This window comes from Salmo salar, chromosome ssa01, assembly GCF_905237065.1.
Source record: "Salmo salar chromosome ssa01, Ssal_v3.1, whole genome shotgun sequence".
Lineage (NCBI taxonomy): Eukaryota > Metazoa > Chordata > Actinopteri > Salmoniformes > Salmonidae > Salmo > Salmo salar.
In genome coordinates, this window is record NC_059442.1 from 143,360,865 (window position 1) to 143,382,898 (window position 22,034).

At 45.0% G+C, this 22,034-nt stretch overlaps 1 protein-coding gene across 11 annotated transcripts in view; it reads right to left on the bottom strand.

Moving 5' to 3' along the window:
- Window positions 1-322: 322 nt before the first annotated feature.
- ank1b (ankyrin 1, erythrocytic b) overlaps window positions 323-22,034 on the bottom strand; it is a 111,379-nt gene continuing 89,667 nt past the window's right edge. For 7 of the 11 annotated variants that reach the window (XM_045691553.1, XM_045691524.1, XM_045691521.1 and 4 more), the window contains 26 exons: window positions 21,624-21,722; window positions 21,326-21,424; window positions 21,024-21,116; window positions 20,806-20,878; window positions 20,409-20,429; window positions 19,368-19,491; window positions 19,152-19,215; window positions 18,913-19,025; window positions 18,433-18,657; window positions 12,137-12,291; window positions 11,725-11,936; window positions 10,613-10,817; window positions 10,255-10,351; window positions 9,753-9,981; window positions 9,459-9,587; window positions 8,278-8,397; window positions 7,502-7,586; window positions 6,495-6,563; window positions 6,262-6,393; window positions 5,782-5,937; window positions 5,494-5,565; window positions 1,979-2,615; window positions 1,580-1,736; window positions 1,116-1,202; window positions 844-935; window positions 323-434 (listed from right to left, as the gene is read on the bottom strand). In XM_045691553.1, coding sequence (XP_045547509.1) covers window positions 867-935; window positions 1,116-1,202; window positions 1,580-1,736; window positions 1,979-2,615; window positions 5,494-5,565; window positions 5,782-5,937; window positions 6,262-6,393; window positions 6,495-6,563; window positions 7,502-7,586; window positions 8,278-8,397; window positions 9,459-9,587; window positions 9,753-9,981; window positions 10,255-10,351; window positions 10,613-10,817; window positions 11,725-11,936; window positions 12,137-12,291; window positions 18,433-18,657; window positions 18,913-19,025; window positions 19,152-19,215; window positions 19,368-19,491; window positions 20,409-20,429; window positions 20,806-20,878; window positions 21,024-21,116; window positions 21,326-21,424; window positions 21,624-21,722 — 3,522 coding nt within the window. In that variant the 3' untranslated portion in view covers window positions 323-434; window positions 844-866. Of the gene's footprint in view, window positions 435-843; window positions 936-1,115; window positions 1,203-1,579; window positions 1,737-1,978; window positions 2,649-5,493; window positions 5,566-5,781; window positions 5,938-6,261; window positions 6,394-6,494; window positions 6,564-7,501; window positions 7,587-8,277; window positions 8,398-9,458; window positions 9,588-9,752; window positions 9,982-10,254; window positions 10,352-10,612; window positions 10,818-11,724; window positions 11,937-12,136; window positions 12,292-18,432; window positions 18,658-18,912; window positions 19,026-19,151; window positions 19,216-19,367; window positions 19,492-20,408; window positions 20,430-20,805; window positions 20,879-21,023; window positions 21,117-21,325; window positions 21,425-21,623; window positions 21,723-22,034 lie in introns of all 11 variants that reach the window. The other 4 variants (XM_014134683.2, XM_014134721.2, XM_045691527.1 and 1 more) reach the window with 3 other exon arrangements.

A 22,034-nucleotide genomic window follows, 5' to 3' on the forward strand; every position in this document is an offset into this window, starting at 1 on the left:
TAAACTCACCCCTGACCCAGTCCTGGGTTGGCCGTGTACCTTGTACCCCTTCAGTTTGTAGATAATGACAGTTCAAAGGTCATGCACCATCAGTGAATCATGCGGTTACAGTTGACAGGAAGCACTTTTTTGTTGCATTTTTTGGGGGTTGGATTTTCTCATGTTTTTCATAGAAAAAAAATCATGCTCTACTCTAGTTTAGTATCTTTTTCTTTAAAAAAATGTTACAAAACTACAAGTAGATCTCTGTCTATTTTCCTCTTGCTGTGGAACTCCAGGGTCGTTCTGCAGATGATTTTGTGTTTGTATTTGTTGTTTGCAGATCTTAGTCTTTCTATCAGTCTTCGTTCCCTCTTCTCTCCTCTCAATCCTTTCCTCATTTCCCTCTGTCACCTGGCTTTGTGTTTGTGGAGGATAGTTTGGCAGTGGATGTCCTAGGGGACAGAAAAGAAAACTGAATTCAGTAAAAAGGGAATTGTTTTTAACTACTACAATCTCATCACATTTAAAGAGATGGGCAGAGGTATCCAGAAAAGACGATGAAATAACAAGTAACTGATTAAATGAAAAATGAACAACACCTAAAGATAACAAGTGATGTATTTTCATTCAGAAGTGGTGGAATATTATGTACACATACATGCTCTATTGAGAGCTGTCGGACAAAGATTCTTTAATCTTTCACTTTGTAACATTATTTCAAAGGATTAGTGTGCAGGGGTTGTCATTTACATTAGCCAGTTTAACTTCAACCCTCTCTGGTTGACCAGGGTCTGATAGACACTTCTAAAAGCATCTATCCAAGCACTGGAATATTTACACGAGAGCTTGTGTGTTCCGTACCTTGAGGACTGGGTATGTGTGTTTCAGTGTTTAACTCTCCGCAGACTGGTGCGCTTCACTGACTGAGCACCCTTCCTCACATCCACCCCCACCTACAGTACAGCAAGGAGGGAGGGAGCAGGGTAGGAGAAAACACTCAGAGGAGTTAACACTGATCTATGTGATGTGTATTTGCAAGCATGCGTGTTTCTGTATGTATGTTTGTATGTGTCTATTTGTGAGTGTGTGAGTCTATTTGTTGGAAATAGTTGTGCAGAAGAAGACAAACCAACATTTCTAGTGACGACTTTTCCATGTTCATCCACAAACTCCTCCTCAGCCAGAAACTCAACAGCATAGTCCTCTTTATCAACATGAATCTGTGTCAAAACATCAGGATATAACACATTAAATTACCAAATGACATTAGGACACAGGTTTACAAACCATGCAACACAACTTTATCCCATTAACCCAATTTCAGGTGATGTTGTAGCATAACATCATAGACATGTTGATGGTTGGAATTTTGATGATTGAAACCAAATTAAAAGATTGTCCTATCTATCGCAGGCATGGACAGGAAGTCCCTCCTCCAGGCACAGGAAGCAGCAGGTGGTCAGTCGGCGTGACAACCTGACCTGGCCCCGCCTCCGCTCCTGCTCCCAGGCCCGCCTCCTGATGAAAGAAGCCCAGCCCCTTGTCAAAGGGCTGCGTGCCAAACAGTTGCCTGCACAGCATGCCCCATGTCACACACCGGCGTCAAGATAGCCTCCTGGGCTTCGCGTGACCCTGGTAACATCATCAGCGTCTCCACACTCTGCCGGGGCATCCTGGGTGTCTGCAACCCTGCCCAGCCATGCAGGGAGTCCTTTTCGGGTAGGTATGGCTGGAATGCACTGCCTCCCACCACCCTGAGAGAGAGGGGGAGACAGGGACAGAGAGATGGAGTGGACAGAGGAGCAGAGAGTCAGAGTGACAGAGACAGAGGTGCGAGTAGGAAAGAGAAGACAGACAGACAAAATACACAAAAAAAGAATGCCATAAGGTATTCATGGAATTGAGTATTGAGTATGGATTCAGTACAGACATAGAGTATAAGGTTGAGAGCAGGACTGTCTGACTAGACCAGTCTGAACCCCTGACTGAGTCTCACCTGTTGTCTCCGTTGTGCTCCATGGTTCGGCTCAGTCCTGACATCTCACACAGCTGGGCGTAGACCTGCTGTCCTGAAACAACAGAAAGCCCTTCCTCTGAACTCTGCCCTACTCCTCCTCCTCCTCCAGTCACACTGCTGCCCGCCACTGATGCTGCTACCTCCACCCTCCTGCCCTCCGACCTCTGACCTCCCAGCTGGCCATTCAGGTTGACCTTTGGCACCGCACCGCTGGCCCTCACCCTGTCCCTGTCTGCCGGCTCCTGCCGCGCCTCCTCTACCTCCCCTTCCTCTTCCTCTTCCTCCTCCAGCTCCATGATGGAGCAACTGGCCCCGCTTGCCCCACTGCTGGGGCGCCCCAGGCTGAAGGGAAGGGACAGGGTGGCCCCCTCTGAGTCGTCAGCCCGGCTGCTACCATCCAGGGATGAGTCCTCCACTGTGACCAGGGAGGGGCTGACCCCCGAGGGCCACACCTGCACGTCAGACATTTCCATCAGGATGTCTTCTTCGGTGGTGGCGATTGGGGCACACTCCAGGCTGGAGACCTCCTGCCAGTAGGGCTCAGCACCCAGCGGAGAGGGCAGGCTGTACTGCAAGGAGGCCGGGGAGAGCAGCTCCTCCTGCACCAGCCCGTAACCTGGGAGGGAGGCGAGATAAAGAGAGAGGGAGACTAACACCACGCAGGCACAGGGATGGGGGAGTTAGGGGAGGGGAGAGGAGGATTAGACAGGGATGTGGGAGTAGTGGGACTGTTTCTCTGCCCTATAGGAAACAGTGGGGCTCAGTCCTGTGTCATAATATGCTGGGTAAGAGAAAGTGACTAGATTTGTTTTCACTACTTCCAGTTCTAAGGAGGCACACACACTCACTGGCACCTTCTTGGAATCAGTAGTAGTGAAAAAATTGTCTCACATTCCATGAAAAACGGTGATTTTGCAGACCACTGATCTAGTGATATGTCAGTGGTTCTAATGGAGGCTGCATGGAAGGAAGCAGTTATACAGTATTGTGACATGTGACAGGATTTTCACCCTGAGAGCAGCAGGTGTTCTATAGGGAATACAGGCTTAGACATGGAGTCTTATTTATTGTCTGTCCATTGTCTATGGGAAAGGGGTGAAGTGGTAGAAGGTTTTCTTAATAAGTAAGAATGTGGAGTGGCAGTTGAAACTGTCATCCAAGATATTAAGAGAGAGCAGGTGAGTGGGGTGTTTGGGGTAAGTTGGGTTGGCACGATAATCAATACTACCAAATTATCACGATACGCATGTTCAATGATACCTGTAATATTGAATTTAATTGTGTCCATGTTTATCGCAATATAATTGTTCTCAATTAGTTATTGGCAACAACATTTAGATTTAAACACATCCACCTTCATGATAGGCTCCAATGTCTATTATCGTGATAAAAACATTTTATTGTGATACTATAATCATTGAGATACAAATTCCATTATCGTTCCAAACCTAATCACAAGTGAGAGGGTCAGGAAGCTGCTGGGAAAATGACAAGTTACTTGCACTCACCTTCACACACACATATGCACAAGTGCACATACACACAGGCACACATACAAATACGTCTGTCTGTCTGTCTGTCTGTCTGTCTGTCTGTCTGTCTGTCTGTCTGTCTGTCTGTCTGTCTGTCTGTCTGTCTGTCTGTCTGTCTGTCTGTCTGTCTGTCTGTCTGTCTGTCTGTCTGTCTGCCTGCCTGCCTGCCTGCCTGCCTGTCTGTCCATCTTAAAAGGCTTTCAGTGTGACTTCTTTGTATATTTACATCTTGACAGTCTGTGTTCTAGGTGGTAATGAGTATGATTTAATGTGGTACTAAGGTGGAGAAGGAACTGAAGTGTTCATGGGCACTGGACTAATGAATGAAGTCTGGCTTTATTTCTTTCAGAGTGGTGATGCCTATGGAGAATAGTTTAACTGTAAAAGTGTGTTAGTGTATGTGAGTGTGCATGTGTGTTTCTGCGATGCTATAGTGATGATGCACTACAGAGACAGTAGAGGTGAGGATGAAGAGGGGTAGAGGTGTTCTGAATAAAACGGATGTTGAAGAAATGAGTTGGAATGGCGATGGTTTATCTGGGTTAGTCCTTACTGTACCTCCCAATTTAAAGACAAAAGTGTAAAAATAACATTACAACATATAGTGAAGCACAACAACTCCACATAGATTGTCAATGTACAAACCCACAAATAAAATGCACAGCACTGTCCACCTATGAACAACACACACATGAACATACAGAGACACATGAAAACACACACACGGTTCACAGGTCACTGTACTCAGGAACACACACACCCAGGCCCACACACTCCTCCACACCATCGAACCCATTAGCTGGCACATAACATTCTAACAATGTATCTGTAACATTACGACAACATTGTCTTAATGACAAAGCTGTCATGTCACAGCTACATTATTTTTTAGAACATTATGTGCTTTTCGGTCAACTTTGGGTTACAGCCTAGCATTAAACCAACACCATAGAATTCACAGAAACCCCACTGAGATTTAAGGAGTTAATACAGCATTTAAAACAAGTTCGACAAAAAGCAGAGAAACAAGAAAAAGTAAAATACACATAAGGAAATAGTCATAGAGAAAGCATGCCATGCAAATACACAGTTCTTATTCCAAAACAGCAAATGTTTATTTTGATAGCAAGAACTTTATTTTGATACCCCTTCACCCCACCCCACATCAACACTGACCTTCCCAGACCTATAGAAACACACCTTTCCCTGATGCGAGCCACAGCGAGAGGTACAGTGAGTCAGGCAGCATGCACATGCATAGACACAGAGCTACATCGAGAGAGGAGGACAGCGTCCCCCGCTTGACTGAACACGTGAGCACGGGAAAATCAGATGACAGGAGAGAGGAGAGGCCCAGAGGTCAATATGAGGTCAGAGGTCGGAGAGGAAGAGCTTTGAGGAGGAGGAAGAGGAGGGTGGCTGGGCGGCAGATATGACATGTCACAGACACAGAGAGAAAAACAGACAGATTTAGGAGAGACAGAGGGGAGTAACAAAGGAACAAGGTATGGAGGCCCAGAGCATACAAACTGTGTGCAAACTGTGTACTAGTGCCACTTACTGTTCACCCCCCCCCCCCCACACACACGCATATCCAACTCATCCATATACTAGACTAAAACATAAACACACAGAGGTTAAATGTATATTTTAGTCTTTCCTAATTAACTCAATGTGTAGAACTTTCATTTCAAATGACATATGTCTTCAAGTTGTGTTTATTTGAGGTTTTATCCTCACATCTCCTATGACGTCATGTGAGAACCATTATGTTCCGGCATAAAGCATGAGGTGTCAGAACAGTGAAACTGGAATGACGGCTGTCACCAAAATGCAATAAGGAAATGCTCACATTACATGCTCACACATCACTGGGTTATGGTGGAAATCGCACCCTTCCTCAGACGTGACTCAAAATCCTTTGAGAATCATCAGAAGAAATCAACCATGCAGCCCACTTACCCCTTCTGAAAAATGGGTGCCTAATAACTCGTGGCTTGTAGACTACAGGTGGACGACCTGTGTCCGTGATCTCTTGTGGAGCAACAGAGATAAGGTTCAATCTGTGTTACCAAGATACACTTGGGAAGAGTGTTGGTCTTCTCATTGATCTTGTTTTCACCATTGACATTACTAGGGGCAAGTATGGTCTATTCATACTACTGATCACATTGGTGGAATGTGTGTGTGTGTGAGCGCAACTGTATGTGTATGTGTGGGTATGCACATCTCTGTGCATGCGTCTCTTACCATTGATAACACTGGGGGAGAGCAGGGTGGAGTCGCGGTCGGCCAGTCTGCAGGCCCCCTCCTCTGAGGCCCCGGCCTCTGCCTGTGGCTGGCCCTCCACTGAACTCACAATGTCTGAACGGTCAATGTTTTTGAGAGCCCCATACACACTCTCCACTGACAGAGGGAAAGAGGAAGGAAAGGAGAGAGAGAGGGCAGAAAATAGGGAAAGGAATGAAGAGAGTTGTGCTGGGGGACTGTAGTAAGACACAGACAGACAGACAGACAGACAGACAGACAGACAGACAGACAGACAGACAGACAGACAGACAGACAGACAGACAGACAGACAGACAGACAGACAGACAGACAGACAGACAGACAGACAGACAGACAGACAGACAGACAGACAGACAGACAGACAGACAGACAGACAGACAGACAGACAGACAGACAGACAGACAGACAGACAGACAGACAGACAGACAGACAGAGACTCACTCTTGGCCCTCTTGCCCTCCCGGCCGGCCCACAGATTTAGCAAGGCTGAACTCTGGTCCAGGAGGGAGTTAGGATTCTCCACCCTGATTCTGTTAATGTCATCCACACCAAAATGCAGCTCCCGCGCCAACTCTGAGAGAATAAATAATTAGGTAAATCAAATACGTATGTAAGTTTATCTTACCAAATATAGTAGACTGTATACAGTATCACCCATGTAGAGGAGCACTGACCTGCCCAGCTCAAGCCCAGCTGTTCAGATATGAGGGAGATCTTGAGCTCTGTCCTCTCCATGGCATTCACTGTAAAAAAAGACAACTTCAGAAACAGAACAGTCTCAGAGCTAAATATACTTTACAAGCACAACTGTGTCTGACTCAGAACATCTACTGCAAATGAATTACTCAATCCCGACTTTACAACTGAACACTGTATACTGCATAAACAGTATAGAACAACAACTAACATTTTTACACAATTTTCCATGTTACTCATTAAAGGAGACCAAACGAACCACCAAAATACCCAATATATCAAACCCATTAAAATCAGTTGCTTTTAAAAAAGATAATAGCAAACTTACCTTGACACATTACCCACAGAGTATAGTGTTTTTGCCCATACGATCCATGTGTGTTAGCAGACTATAGGCAGGGTAGGTTAGAGGTAGGTAGAGTATTGGAGGCATTCATTCAGACACCAGTCCATTCTGTTAGCGTAACATAACCATGAGGAACTGAGGTGCAAGGTAGCAGTGCTGTGTTTCACCATGTAACCAATGAGCACTCCTTCCTTTCTCTGCTCATCTACCATGGGCCAATCAGAGGGTTCCTCTGTCTGGCTCCACTGTGAGGACCCTCCCATTCCCAGCGCTAAGCTAAATGCTAAATATCCGCCATGCTAACAGGACTCGCAGTGGAGCGACCAGCACCAGCGGCATGCAATCCATAACAGGTCATTCAGTACTAATGTTACCAGAACTCTGGAAGGGTTATAGTTTTCCATGGAGCTGTTTGGATGTGTAGGTATTAGCTAATCTTTGGCACATAATCAATATAGCGCCCTCATCACACTGCTGTGTATTATGGGGCATAGTAGTGCAGTGCATCCAAGGCTCATGCGTGCACGAATTAGAGAGAGTAGTAGACTGGGAAGCAGGGGAGAAGGGGTGCAACATTCAGGCCCTGTCTCCTCCTGTATAGTGGGGAGAGGGCTTCTGGACAGGCATGGTATGACTTACCGAGACCGGGCTCGTTCAGCACGCTGTAGCGCTCCCTCAGGGCCAGCGGGGTCAGAGTTCGCCTGCGCTCCTCACTCCCCACAACCTGGATCACACACAAGGGACACAGTCACAAAGCACACACACATCAGTGACTAGATATGGCTACTATCTCTGAAATACTAGCAACTTCTCCCAAGGTTGCCTAATGATATGTTTGAATGTGCTTTCTTGTATCTATGCTGCTTTTGTGACTATTACTTTGTACTGTACTATCTTAGTGGAAATAAAACTGATTTTGAGATTTAAAAAAATGCTTAAAATAGCACTGGGTTGATAGCAGGACATCTAAATATTTGGTTCATCTTTGCTTTTAAACCGCCAATCAACAGACTGACTAGTCTCTTTAGATACGGTATCTCTTAAAGTGTGTATTTCAGGTCTTTATTTCAGGTCTTTTTTAAGCCTTCAAAGCTCAACTGATCATTCATCAGCTGAGGAAGGTGCAGACAGAGCTCCCTAAGAGGTACTGCAACATCTTTTGTTACGACTGAGAACCAATCAATCAACAGCAACATTAAAGCAAAAAAACACCCCATTCAAAATGTCAATTCAATTAATGACTGTAATGATATCTGCTAATGTAGAACGGAAATAAGATATTTTTGTATTGGCAAGGTTAAGAGGGGTTGTGAGTGTGTAATGTTGGTAGTGGAGTGTGGTTTAGAAGGGTTCAAAGGGTTCAAAGGGGTTGCATATGAGTAGTTTAGTGGGTGTATGAGAGACTGTGTGTGTACCTTGACACAGGGTGGCATGGTGATGTTGAGGTTACACAGCACATGCTGGGAGTCTTCATACTTGGTAGACTTCCGCAGGAAAGAAAGGAACCCAGAGGCCTCCTTATTGCTGTCTCTAACCTGATAGATACACAGAGACAGAGTCAGAGAGAGAGAGAGAGAGAAAGAGAGAGAGAGAGAGACAGAGAGAGAGCGAGACAGAGACAGAGAGCGAGAGTGAGAGAGAAGCAGGAAAACCAGAAGAGGTGGATTCGAGGAGGAGAGACAAGAGAGAGTGACAGAGGTAAGAGGAGCAGATATGAAGGATAAAGAAGAGGATGGGCAAGAGGATAGGGTGAAAAATAATGAAAAAAGAGAGGGGGAAGAAGAACAGAGCAAAGGTGGGAATTAGACAACCTGCAGTGTAGTGGGTCTGTCAAGCAGAAACACAGGGGGGAAGGGATGGAAGCAGTCCATAGGCAGGCGAGAGAGAGAGATTTACCTGCTCATTTACCTGGGCGTCTGTCAGATCAGACAGTAACAGAGACCGTGAGAGAGAGAAAGAGAGACAGTGAGACAGACATACAGACAGGCAGGCAAGAAGGTGAAAGAGCTAAAGGACGTGCACACAGTTACAGCTAGGGAGAGAGTCGGTAGGTACACCACAGTGGAGAATACACCACAACACACTCAAAGCCACACAGACAGATTTATTGGTATACAAACATATGGCCGCACACGCAGACACATACCATAGACACACAAACAGAGAGGAACACAGACAGCCACACAGATAGAGGGACAGGGTGTATGTGATAGAAAAGTGTTGGTTGGAACTCAACACAGTTAAACAAGGAGAGAAAGATAGATTTGAAACAGCTGGAGAGATGGAGTGATAGAGATGGGAGAAGGTACACAATGATTGTAATAAACGTATAAAAAGATAAAGAAATAGATGGACGGGACAGATGTACACACAGACATGTAGATTGGATCAAAAGACCGACTGACTGTCGACCGACCAACTGCTGATTCAACACAAAACCTGTCTGACTAACATGTTAAATGCATAAACAGACAGTTTGACAGACTGACATGTCCTGGAAGGAATAAAACAGACTGACTGACAGATGGACATTTCAATTAAATTGACTGGATCACAATTCCTATGGGAAAACATAGAGAACAAGTGGGAGACGGACCTTGACCGAGACAGGCAGTCTGTTGTCTCTGAAGGCTTGGAAGCTGAAGCTACGTGGCTGCTGAGTGGCCTTCCTCACAGGCACCAGGTTCCCAGAGCACTCCAGGTGCAGCGGCATGCCCTCCATCACCTTAGGGGGGCGATGGAGAGTCAGGGGAGATAAATCCTCCATTGCCTTCAATGGATTATTTACACAAATGTCTGAGTTATGTGAACATCTTTAAATACAGTAGAATCTACTGACACACACACTAAAACCCTTTCCCCTGACCCCTGATCCTTGCCCCTTGCTGACCTCTATATCCCTGCTCCGTGCCACCTCGCTGAAGTTCTCGTGCAGCTCCAGGGTTTTGTCCATCTTGTCGTCGGTCATGCAGTAGCAGCGTAGGCGGCCCTCGCGCGCCTCGTTCATTTTTGCAAATATCACAAACTTTGCCATGTAGGGCACTGCCATCAGCTCCCGGTACAGCAGGTTGGCGAAGGTCACTGCCTCGGCCGTGCGAGGGCAGTCTGCCAGCCAGAACCTGGGCAGAGGATGAGAGGAGAGATGACGCACAGAAAAGGGTGAGGGATAGTCGTTAGAGAGAGTGTGTGTTGTGTTAAAGAGTACAGGTAATGGAAAGTCAGGTGTTCCATATCGTCAGTGGATGGAACTCAATATGGTTTGGCACAGGATGAGGTTACATCTGGCTATATGCATTGGGTAAATAGTATAAGGGTATTCTGCTTCATACATTTTGTATAACCTCTATAGGAGAGAGCATGGCTGACTGTTGTGAGTGTGAATTAGGACACACCTTGCGGAGACATTGGTGGTGAAGTTGGCGCAGTTGTTGGTGTACATCAGCTTGGTGGTGCCAGTGATATCCTCCCATTGGGCAGGTGCTGTTCCACCTGGGAGACAAAGGACTGTTTCATCTCTCTCTTTTTATACACCTCCACTTACTCATTCCCTCTCTTTCCCCTCAGAGACCTGCTATTGTTCCCGTACCGCTTTCATAAAACTGACTGGCTTGGCTCGTGATGCTTTTTGTTGGTCAGCACTAGTTCTCTCGCCTTCACCCCTGTCCTAACACTCACTTATGTTGGCAATGAATGCTTTTGGCCATGAATCAGTTGTTAAGGGTATAAAGTAAACTCCACACTGGACCGTACCAATGACACTGCAGAGGAGGCGCAGGCTGGTGGTGTCCCCCTCCCCAGCGTCACGTGGACTCTCCCTCCAAGAAGGGGGCAGTGGGATACGTAATCCGATTGGCCGGTGGAACTTGCGTCGTCGTGGCTCTACCGTGACCACTGGACTGAAGGTCGCTTGGTTACCAAGCTGTTGAGTCAGCAGCTCATCTGGGATTGGCTGAGCCTGAAGAGGGAGAGGAAAGAAGGGAGAGGAGAAAGAGTGAGAGAAAAGAGAAAGGGATAAAGGAGAAAGGACAGGTGATGCATTAAAATGGGAGACAAAAATAGGAATAAATATAACAAAATTAGTTGCGAACTTTCTGTCTCACATTACTCGCCCTCCGGAGCACAGTGAACAAACTATTATTAAGACAAACTCACACATATTCAGACAACATAATACATAGTCCTACCATAGTCCTACTCTTTTCTCTAACCAATGGACAAAAAGTGCACACAATCATACTCACACATAAAACCAAGTAACATGCACATTTGAATATCAGTTCATCATCTTTGTCAGCATAGCAGGATTTAGCTCAGGGAACTGAAGTGTGAAGAAAGGCTGGATAAAGAAAAAAGAAAAAGACAACATTCATACATGCAAAAATGCTATATGACAAATACAGTGTACAAACAATTAAGCGATATGGGACACAGATTCAGCAAGAAATAAAAGAACAAACTGTGGTCATGGAAAAATAAACGAAACCAGCTTCAGTATTTGGAGGTAGTCAGCATTCCTGAGTGCCAGTTTCTATGTGTATATGCCATAGTCAGTTTGATGCATTAGCCAGCTCCATTGTTGCTGTGGTGCCAACCTTGCTTGTTTGGCAGGGCAGACAGCACTGATTGAGTAAGCTAAACAGAGCAGCTACCTGCCAAGATGTCCCATTCAATCAAACTTGATTGAATACAGTCCTGGGACAGCTCTTTGTAAGAGCAGGGCAGAAAGCATTATTCACTCCTGCATGAAAACCTGCATTTCCATAAAGTCCTCTTTAAAAAGACAGAACCCAGAGGAGGGATGTTCGGTGTGTGAAACTGCTGGTCTCTCCCCTCCTCTTTATCTTCCTCATCCTCTTCCTCACCTGCAGCCCCAGCCGAACTCTCTTGGTGACTGCTGTCTCAGGGAAGATGGCCTGGACATGAGGGACCAGGTTACTGGTCAGCTGACCTCCCTCTGGGCCAATCAGGTCGCTCTCCTGCTGGACGCGGGACACCACAGCGAAGTAGAGGGGGAAGTCAGTGGAGATGATTCGGCGGATTCTCTTCTTCTCCAACTCCTCGTGACTCTCCAGGTCTGAGGGAGGGGTGGCAGAGAGAGAGGCATATGGATTAGGTATGTTTTTGTGTGTATAACATTGTTGTTCAAATGATATACTGTAGACTACTTAAATGTGTGGTACATGTGAATAGTCTGTCCTTAGATAGACAGGATAGTGCATGAAGATACAGCTGGCTCTGCTGTAGGGGGATGACATTTATCATTGTTACACTGACCTTCATCCATGCCATTCAAAATGGTCTCCAGCACCTCGTCGCCATAGCGATTGCGATGCTCCTTCCAGACAGAGCCGTTCTCACTGCGCAGAACCACCAGCTCCCGGTCCCCTCGACCCAGAGCAGCAAAGTGGGGAATCTCCACTATCACTGGCCTATAGAGACATTACCACTCTACATTAACATACTATTATTATATTATTCAGGGCTTGACATTAACTTTTTTTGCCACTTGTAGGACTGATTTTGTACTTGTCCAAATGCTCAAGTCACTTGGTCTGTAACACCATTTTTACATCATTGTATGATGCAAGGAACCACTTTACAAAATAAAATGCATTACTACCTTTTTTACCATAGAGAATCAGGCAAAAATGTAGGCTACACTCCGCCTATTGGCTTCTTTGCATATTCAAGCCTGTCTCAAAATACAACACTGCCCCTTTAAGGCTCTCCTGGAGGATGGTTGGCCACCCTTGATAGCCTATAAAATTACATTTACAATCAAATATGACCCGTTTCAGGAAGCTAGTCATATGTCGAACGTCACTACTTCACAGGAGAGGCATTTGAACGTTTTTTTGCCAGAAATCCCTTCATGTGTCTAAACCTGTTGGGGGTAGGGGGCAGTATTTACACGGCCGGATAAAAAACGTACCCGATTTAATCTGGTTATTACTACTGCCCAGAAATTAGAATATGCATATAATTATTGGCTTTGGATAGAAAACACCCTAAAGTTTCTAAAACTGTTTGAATGGTGTCTGTGAGTATAACAGAACTCATATGGCAGGCAAAAACCTGAGAAGATTCCTTACAGGAAGTGCCCTCTCTGACCATTCCTTGAGCTTCTTGACTCTGTTTATTGAAGACTGAGGATCTTTGCTATAACGTGACACTTCCTACGGCTCCCATAGGCTCTCAGAAGGCGGGAAAAAGCTGAATGATGTAATTCCAGCCCCAGGCTGAAACACATTAGCGCTTTTGGCAAGTGCTCTATCAGAGGACAATGGGCTGAGGCGCGTGCACGAGTCGACCCCATGTTTTTATTTTCTATCGTCTTTGAACCTAAACACAGATTCCCGGTCGGAATATTATCGCTTTTTTTACGAGAAAAATGGCATAAAAATTGATTTTAAACAGCGGTTGACATGCTTCGAAGTACGGTAATGGAATATTTAGAATTTTTTGGTCACGAAATGCGTCGTGCGCGTCACCCTTCTTTACCATTCGGATAGTGTCTTGAACGCACGAACAAAACAGAGGATATTTGAACATAACTATGGATTATTTTGAACCAAACCAACATTTGTTATTGAAGTAGACGTCCTGGGAGTGCATTCTGATGAAGAACAGCAAAGGTAATAACATTTTTCTTATAGTAAATCTGATTTTGATGAGTGCTAAACTTGGTGGGTGTCTAAATAGCTAGCCCTGTGATGCCGGGCTATCTACTGAGAATATTGCAAAATGTGCTTTCACCGAAAAGCTATTTTAAAATCGGACATAGCGAGTGCATAGAGGAGTTCTGTATCTATAATTCTTAAAATAATTGTTATGTTTTTTGTGAACGTTTATCGTGAGTAATTTAGTAAATTCACTGGAAGTATGCTAGTTCTGAACGTCACATGCTAATGTAAAAAGCTGTTTTTTGATATAAATATGAACTTGATTGAACAAAACATGCATGTATTGTATAACATAATGTCCTAGGGTTTTCATCTGATGATGATCCTCAAAGGTTAGTGCTGCATTTAGCTGTGGTTTGGGTTTATGTGACATTATATGCTAGCTTGAAAAATGGGTGTCTGATTATTTCTGGCTGGGTACTCTGCTGACATAATCTAATGTTTTGCTTTCGTTGTAAAGCCTTTTTGAAATCGGACAGTGTGGTTAGATTAACGAGAGTCTTGTCTTTAAAATGGTGTAAAATAGTCATATGTTTGAGAAATTGAAGTAATAGCATTTCTAAGGTATTTGAATAACGCGCCACGGGATACAACTGGCTGTTGAGTAGGTGGGACGATTTCGTCCCGCCGACCCTAGAGAGGTTAATAACAAACGTGTATGCCATCTGTAAATACAAATAAAATTGTTAAATTACGAGCCTAGTTGTTTTAGCCACGGAAAAAGATAGGAACCTCCTACCTAGCCATGATTGGCTGAGAAAATGGATGGGCTGGACATGCTGAGAGATGAGATCGGATTGGTCTTCCATGTAGCATGCTGCTGTTTATAACATGAGCTGCATAGTATGTGTTGATAATCCTTTCTACAGCAGCTTTTCTGAAAGATATAAAGTTAGCCATGAAGAACACAGAGACGGTCATGTGAAGAACAACATGACCTGCACCAAAGTCAGATTGGGATATAGGCCAAGGACTAGATCAAGTGTATTTTTACATGGAGTTTTTCCATATTGTTAGCTACTACTTTCACCAATTTTAGTCTTGACATCTTTGGTTGTTTACTGCACTACCTTACCCACTCTGTTTACCACATGGCCTCACATGTGAATACTTAAAGAGATGGGTGGGGCTAAGGCTTAACAGGGTGTGAACGATGCTGAATAGGTGTAGACAAAGAGGAGGTCTCCAGTAGGTGTACCAGAACATTGAAGGGCCGTTTTCTCAAAAGTGGGGTTAAAAGTTTAGCAACTTTCAAAGCAGAATTACTTTCCCATTGTTCCTCAACTGCATTATATGATATACAATTTTGTAGCTCTGAGTCTGTACTTTTATTCAATGGAAAAAAACACAATTTCAAATTTTGCAACATATGACCGAATCGAGGTCGGTCACAAATACTTGTAATGTCTTTTTAAAATAATTCCCCCCAGGGCTTGAAATTAAGGGCATCCCGTCATCCCTGGGATGATAAAAAAATATGTATACAGTTCAAAACAGTCTTCTGGGACAGTTCTGGGATGACAGATCCAAAATTCAAACCACTGCAAATAACAAAAATTAAAAAAGCAATGAGGCTGATGCAACAAATCAGACCGTTTAGCTTAACATTTTGATAAAGTTTTATTTGTTCATTTTATAAGCTCAACAATGCACACATGGCTGTAGGCTATGCGCAAATGTTCCAAAATACAATTACTGCACGCGCGAGAGGTTTCGTGTGACAGATGAAAATATCCATTCGAAATTAATAAAGAGGGGAGATCTAAAGATGCATCAACTAGCATGGGTTACTAGGATTATGAAAGTAAAGGAAAGTTGATTTGAAAACCAATAGAAAACCAATAGAAAAAAATGCTAGTTTCAAAGGCATATTAAGTGTTTAAAGTAACTCCCTCAACATTTCTATAGTCGTATTTTGTCAAGGCTATTTTAAAACAAGGTAAGATATGCTTCGAAAAATGACAAAACATCCTAGTTTTAAACAATTAAGTTTATGGTTTTAAATTGTTTCAAAATGCTGATCGCCTCTGCCGTCCCTAGGAGGGGTGCGTCACTTGAGTGGGTTGAGTCACTGACGTGATCTTCCTGTCTGGGTTGGGTTGTGCTGTGGCGAAGATCTTTGTGGGCTATACTCGGCCTTGTCTCAGGATGGTAAGTTGGTGGTTGAAGCTATCCCTCAAGTGGTGTGGGGGCTGTGCTTTGGCAAAGTGGGTGGGGTTATATCCAGCCTGTTTGGCCCTGTCCGGGGGTATCGTCGGATGGGGCCACAGTGTCTCCCGACCCCTCCTGTCTCAGCCTCCAGTATTTATGCTGCAGTAGTTTATGTGTCGGGGGCTAGGGTTAGTCTGTTATATCTGGAGGATTTCTCCTGTCTTATCCGGTGTCCTGTGTGAATTTAAGTATGCTCTTTCTTTCTTTCTTTCTTTCTTTCTTTCTTTCTTTCTTTCTTTCTTTCTTTCTTTCTTTCTTTCTTTCTTTCTTTCTTTCTTTCTTTCTTTCTTTCGGAGGAGGAGGAGGAGGAGGAGGAGGAGGACCTGAGCCCTAGGACCATGCCTCAGGACTATCTGGCCTGATGACTCCTTGCTGTCCCCAGTCCACCTGGCTGTGCTGCTGCTCCAGTTTCAACTGTTCTGCCTGCGGCTATGGAACCCTGACCTGTTCACGTACTACCTGTCCCGGACGTACTACCTGTCCCGGACGTACTACCTGTCCTAGACCTGCTGTTTTCAACTCTCTAGAGACAGCAGGAGCGGTAGAGATACTCTGAAATCGGCTATGAAAAGCCAACTGACATTTACTCCTAAGGTGCTGACCTGTTGCACCTTTGACAACCACTGTGATTATTATTATTTGACCCTGCTGGTCATCTATGAACATTTGAACATTTTATCTTGGCCATGTTCTGTTATAATCTTCACCCGGCACAGCCAGAAGAGGACTGGCCACCCCTCATAGCCTGGTTCCTCTCTCGGTTTCTTCCTAAGTTCTGGCCTTTCTAGGGAGTTTTTCCTAGCCACCGTGCTTCTACACCTGCTTGCTGTTTGGGGTTTTAGGCTGGGTTTCTGTACAGCACTTTGTGACATCATATCACGCTCTAACCATAGAGAGCCCTCTGGGTTCTCTATGGTGTATAGGTCAGAGCATGACTAGGGGGGTTTCTAACATTTCTATTTCTATGTTGGTATTTGTATGGTTCCCAATTAAAGGCAGCTGATTATCGTTGTCTCTAATTGGGGATCATATTTAACCTGTTATGGATAGGGGGCAGTATTTTCACGGCCGGATAAAAAACGTACCCGATTTAATCTGTTTATTACTCCTGCCCATAAACTAGAATATGCATATAATTGTTTGATTTGGATAGAAAACACCCTAAAGTTTCTAAAACTGTTTGAATGGTGTCTGTGAGTATAACAGAACTCATATGGCAGGCCAAAACCTGAGAAGATTCCAAACAGGAAGTGCCCTCTCTGACCATTTCTTGGCCTTCTTTAGCCTCTTTATTGAAAACAGAGGATCTCTGCTGTAACGTGACACTTTCTAAGGCTCCCATAGGCTCTCAGAAGGCGCCAGAACGTTGAATGATGACTCTACAGTCCATGGCTGAAAAACAGTAGCGCACGGCCCGGAGCTTCTCTGCGCCGGTGCCCAGTCCAGGCATGGCATCCAGTCCCGCTCCATGGCCGGAGCCTTCCTCTGTGCCGGTGCCCAGTCCAGGCACGGCGTCCAGTCCTGCTCCATGGCCGGAGCCTTCTTCTGCGCCGGTGCCCAGTCCAGGCACGGCGTCCAGTCCTGCTCCATGGCCGGAGCCTTCCTCTGCTCCCATTCTAACCCTTCCCATCTAGGTTCAGGTTTTTGTGGTCGGAGTCCGCACCTTTGGCGGGGGGGGGTTGGGGGGGGACGGGTACTGTCACGCCCTGACCATAGAGAGCCCTCTGGGTTCTCTATGGTGTATAGGTCAGAGCGTGACTAGGGGGTCTCTAGCGTTTCTATTTCTATGTTGGTATTTGTATGGTTCCCAATTAGAGGCAGCTGATTATCGTTGTCTCTAATTGGGGATCATACTTAAGTAGCCCATTGTTCCCACCTGTGTTGTGGGATATTGTTTTCAGTTAGTGCCTTAGTGCGCTCTGTACTGGACGTTCGTTGTTTCTTGTTGTTTTTGTTAAGGTTTACTTTGAAATAAAATATGTGGAACTATACGCACGCTGCACCTTGGTCCTCTCCTTTCGATGATCGGGACACATCAGCTGATGTAAGAAGGGCTTCATAAATACATTTGATTGATTGCTCAGATTCCAGGTGGGTGATGTGCAGTGCACAACAGGCACTATCCTTCACTCTCCAGCCTTGTGACCATTTGATCCGAACGAACCGTGCCTAGAGTATTTTGACAGAATCAAGCCTTTAGACGCTAATTATCCTTCATTATATTTTTCAAACATGACATTAGCCTATATTTATGTAATTAAAAGTCTCATTAAAGTTTGGCTACATTTTCTGGCGCCTCATGTCAGCATCGGTTTTGACATGAGGCTGTGGTCAATATGCATATAAACTACACTTTGACATATAGGCTTTTTTTATTTATTATTTATTTACATTTATTTGAAAATTATTCCAATGTTTGCCTCTCTGATCCTAATTGTTTGACATTGTGATTTTTGTGTGATTAATGTCGAGCCCTGCTATTAGTATTTGAATCTTTTGTGATTAATGCTCCTAAAAAATTTTTTTCCCCCTATAAAACAATCGTCACTATCACTCTCCACTGGACAGTGAAATGCAAGATCCCCACTGTCCCATCAAATACAGGGTGATTGACTGACATATAAACATATACATATACACATACATACATATGCACACATTTGCACACACACTTACTCTAAGAAGTGCATACTGGAGGGCCCCAGGGAGATGATACGGCTGGCCAGGCCCTCTCCCTCCACTAGCGGGGGAGGGGTGGTGAGTTTCTGGGGTTTGACCAGACGACAGGTGATGCGGGTGGGGGCTGCACAGGTCCGAGGGGGGATGATGACACGCAGCCCGTGGTGTCTGCTGCCACGCATGGAGCCCCCCCGGGCATCCACCATGAAACTGACCAGGAACCTGAACAGCAACCAATGAGAACCACCATTATTGAGAGAATAACTGTCCAACCGTGCTTCATTCAACATCATCCTGATCAAACTAAATCACAAAACAGTCATAATGACCTCGTAAAAGAGATGTAATCACACTGAATAGAAGAAATATGAAGAAAGCTGCAGATTTGTTATGCTTGTAATGTGTTAGTATTGTGTGTAATAGGGTGTACACCTCTATTTTTGTAGTGCGTAAGCACTGTAGAGGGAGTAAACTGACCCTGTGTGTATAGGGCTGGCCACTGGGCTGACGTTGTCAGAGGTCTCTGTAGCAGGACTGCTGGGGATCAGAGAGTCCTCATCATAGTCCTTAGGCAGGGGGACAGGGGTGTGCTGTGGAGACAGAGGGAGGGAGAGAGAGAGCGAGAGAGAGCACTTTCTAATCATCAGCAATTGCATTTGATGAGATACATCTACCACCTGTATCCAATCATAATTAATAAATCCTTTAAACATTACCCCCTCCAGCAGGATGGTCTCAGGGGACACACATGGGATTCTGGGAATTGCAGGAGAGTATGGCCTACACCAAAAAAAAAGAAAGAGATAAAAGAAGTGAGTGGGCCAAAGAGGAATATGGTGGAAAATCCTTTCCCTCACATTTCAGGACATTTCCTCAGATGACTGGACTCTGATGCACAACGTGTTCAGACCGACCCTGGCATTGTCACTTACGTGGTACCCAGTCCACCCTCAAAGTCTCTCAGGGTCTTCTTAGGGGACAGGAAATCATCATCCTGGTCCTTGAGGTCATCAAGCTTCAGGTAGCGAGCACCATCCATCCCCAGCAACTCATCACCTGCAGAGCACAGACAGACAGACAGACAGACAGACAGACAGACAGACAGACAGACAGACAGACAGACAGACAGACAGACAGACAGACAGACAGACAGACAGACAGACAGACAGACAGACAGACAGACAGACAGACAGACAGACAGACAGACAGACAGACAGACAGAAACAAGTCAATAGAGAGTCTACACAGTCATATTAGCCACAATACCACTACCCACTGCCTCCCACCATCCATCCATTTCCACATATAGTAACATCACCAAGCAGTTTCAGATCGATCAAAGCAATGGAGTCAAACCGACAACAACCACAGCCCATGGAGACCAATGGAAAAACAAGACGATTGACAACACAGAATAGAACACACTGCATGGTCCCCAGCATGGCACCCGGTTACAGCTTTAGTGAGCATGCCCGTTAGAGATTGGATTTCTGTATGGGAGGGAATGCCTTGGTTACTGAAAAAGGTTCATATAACTACAAGCTGTTACAGAGGGGTATACACACAGTCACTGTGTTTTTGCTGTTCCTTGAGTGCTTCTCAGCTGGACTTGTATCTATGTAATTAGTCTGTTGATCAATTAAGCACTGCAGGACTGGATCCCTCAGTGGCAGAACGGTAAAGGCAAATGTCATGACCACATCACATGCCAATAAAACACTGACTTTGTTGTTACATTGAGCATAGAGGAAGAGAGAGAGAAAAGAGAGGGGAAAGAGAGAGAGAGAGAGAGAGAGAGAGAGAGAGAGAGAGAGAGAGAAAGAGAACAGGATAGCAGGAAAAATGTATGAGAAAGTGAGAGTTATAAAGAGAGATTGATAGAGAATAGAGAATGAGAAAGTGCTTGCAATGAAGGCACAATTGCACGAGCCACCAGATGACCGGACAAAACAGAGAGACGGACACTGTCCTACCTAATGTTAGCGCTGCAATACCTACAAAACAAATGGAAAAAGGCATTGTTTAGGCTAGTCATCTAACCACTAGGCAGGTAGCCTAGTGATTAGAGCGTCGGACTAGTAACGAAAGGTAAAAATCTGTCGTTCTGCCCCTGAACAAGGCAGTTAACCCACTGTTCCTAGGTCGTCATTAAAAATAAGGATTTGTTCTTAACTGACTTGCCTAGTTAAATAAAGGTAATAAAATAAAAGGTTCAGCCTCATGGCAGTGCTTGACCTTTTTCTCTAGTCTTCGGTCCTCTGCCATGACACTGAACCGGGGCTGACAATCACAAGACACACAGAAGTACTATTTCTGACAGAAAGCCTTACGAGCTAAGAATAAACGTGTCTCGGGAGTGCACCAACCTACCCTCATCCTCTGAAACGTCCAATATCTCATCCACTGTCTCAGGGAAACTCATCCGATGTTTCTCTGTGGTGATCTGGGAAAAGTCAAGAGAAGGAGAGAGAAATGAGTGCTATCATCTGACATGCTCAAATACATCATTCCAGTTAACATGTTGTACTGTAGGTCAGCGACTCACAGAATACACAAACACACTAGTAACCATGTGAAGTGCTGCTCACCACGGAAACGGCCTCCTCTGTGACCAACTTCAGCACATCAATGACAGAGATGTAACCCAGACGCTTGGCGATGCCCAGAGGAGAAGTCCCATTCTACCACAGAGAACAGAGACAGACAGGAGACACACAGTTCAGACACCAGAAGAAGCCTGTAGATGGAAGCCTGATGGAAGGAGAGTAGAGGAAAGCAATGAGGGGATAATGTGAAGAAGTGAAGAAGAGAATATATAGTAAAGGAAAAGCAGATCTAGAGGAGAAGGGTGGAATGGAGGGATGAGGAAAAGAAAGAAGGGTGTGTTTACAGTGGTGATGTCGTTGGGCTGGGCTCCGTGTTTGAGCAGCAGGGTAACGATGTCAGTATGACCCTGCTGGGCGGCCTGGTGCAGGGGAGTGTAGCCCACCTAGATAGGGGGGTGGAGAGAGGGAGCATAGAGAGAGAGAGAGTTTGAGTGCTACAGTAAATGCAAGATTGCTGACATTGACAATAAATTCCATGTCCAATCTAATGTAATTGGAGTGAAGGCGGAAGTGACGTGAGGCAGGGCAGAGCCACACTAACAGGTGCCATGTGTAAGGAGGAGTGTAGCAGCAGCGTCTCACTCTGGTCTTGCTGTTCACATGAGCCTGCTGCTGCAGGAGGAACTTCACCATCTTGATGTTGCCATAGTGACAGGCCACGTGAAGTGCTGTGTAGCCCATCTGAAAGAAAGATGGAGAGCGAGAGAGGGAGGGAGGGAGGGAGAGAGAGACAGAGAGAAAATAGTGAGAGTTGGCAGTGTTTCAATGGCCTCATTACTGCCTCATTATAAACAGCTTGGTGGCTTTGTTGTACCAGTCCTAGCAGTAAAACATATTTGAGAGTGTGGATGCTGTATGAAAGTATTGGATATGACATGACATCATAGTGTGTGGTACATTATACTGCTTATATTGAACCCCACTCTACTGAATGTAACAAAAAGTCTACATTACACTACATTACAAAACTGTTCTGTTTTTATACTCTATTAT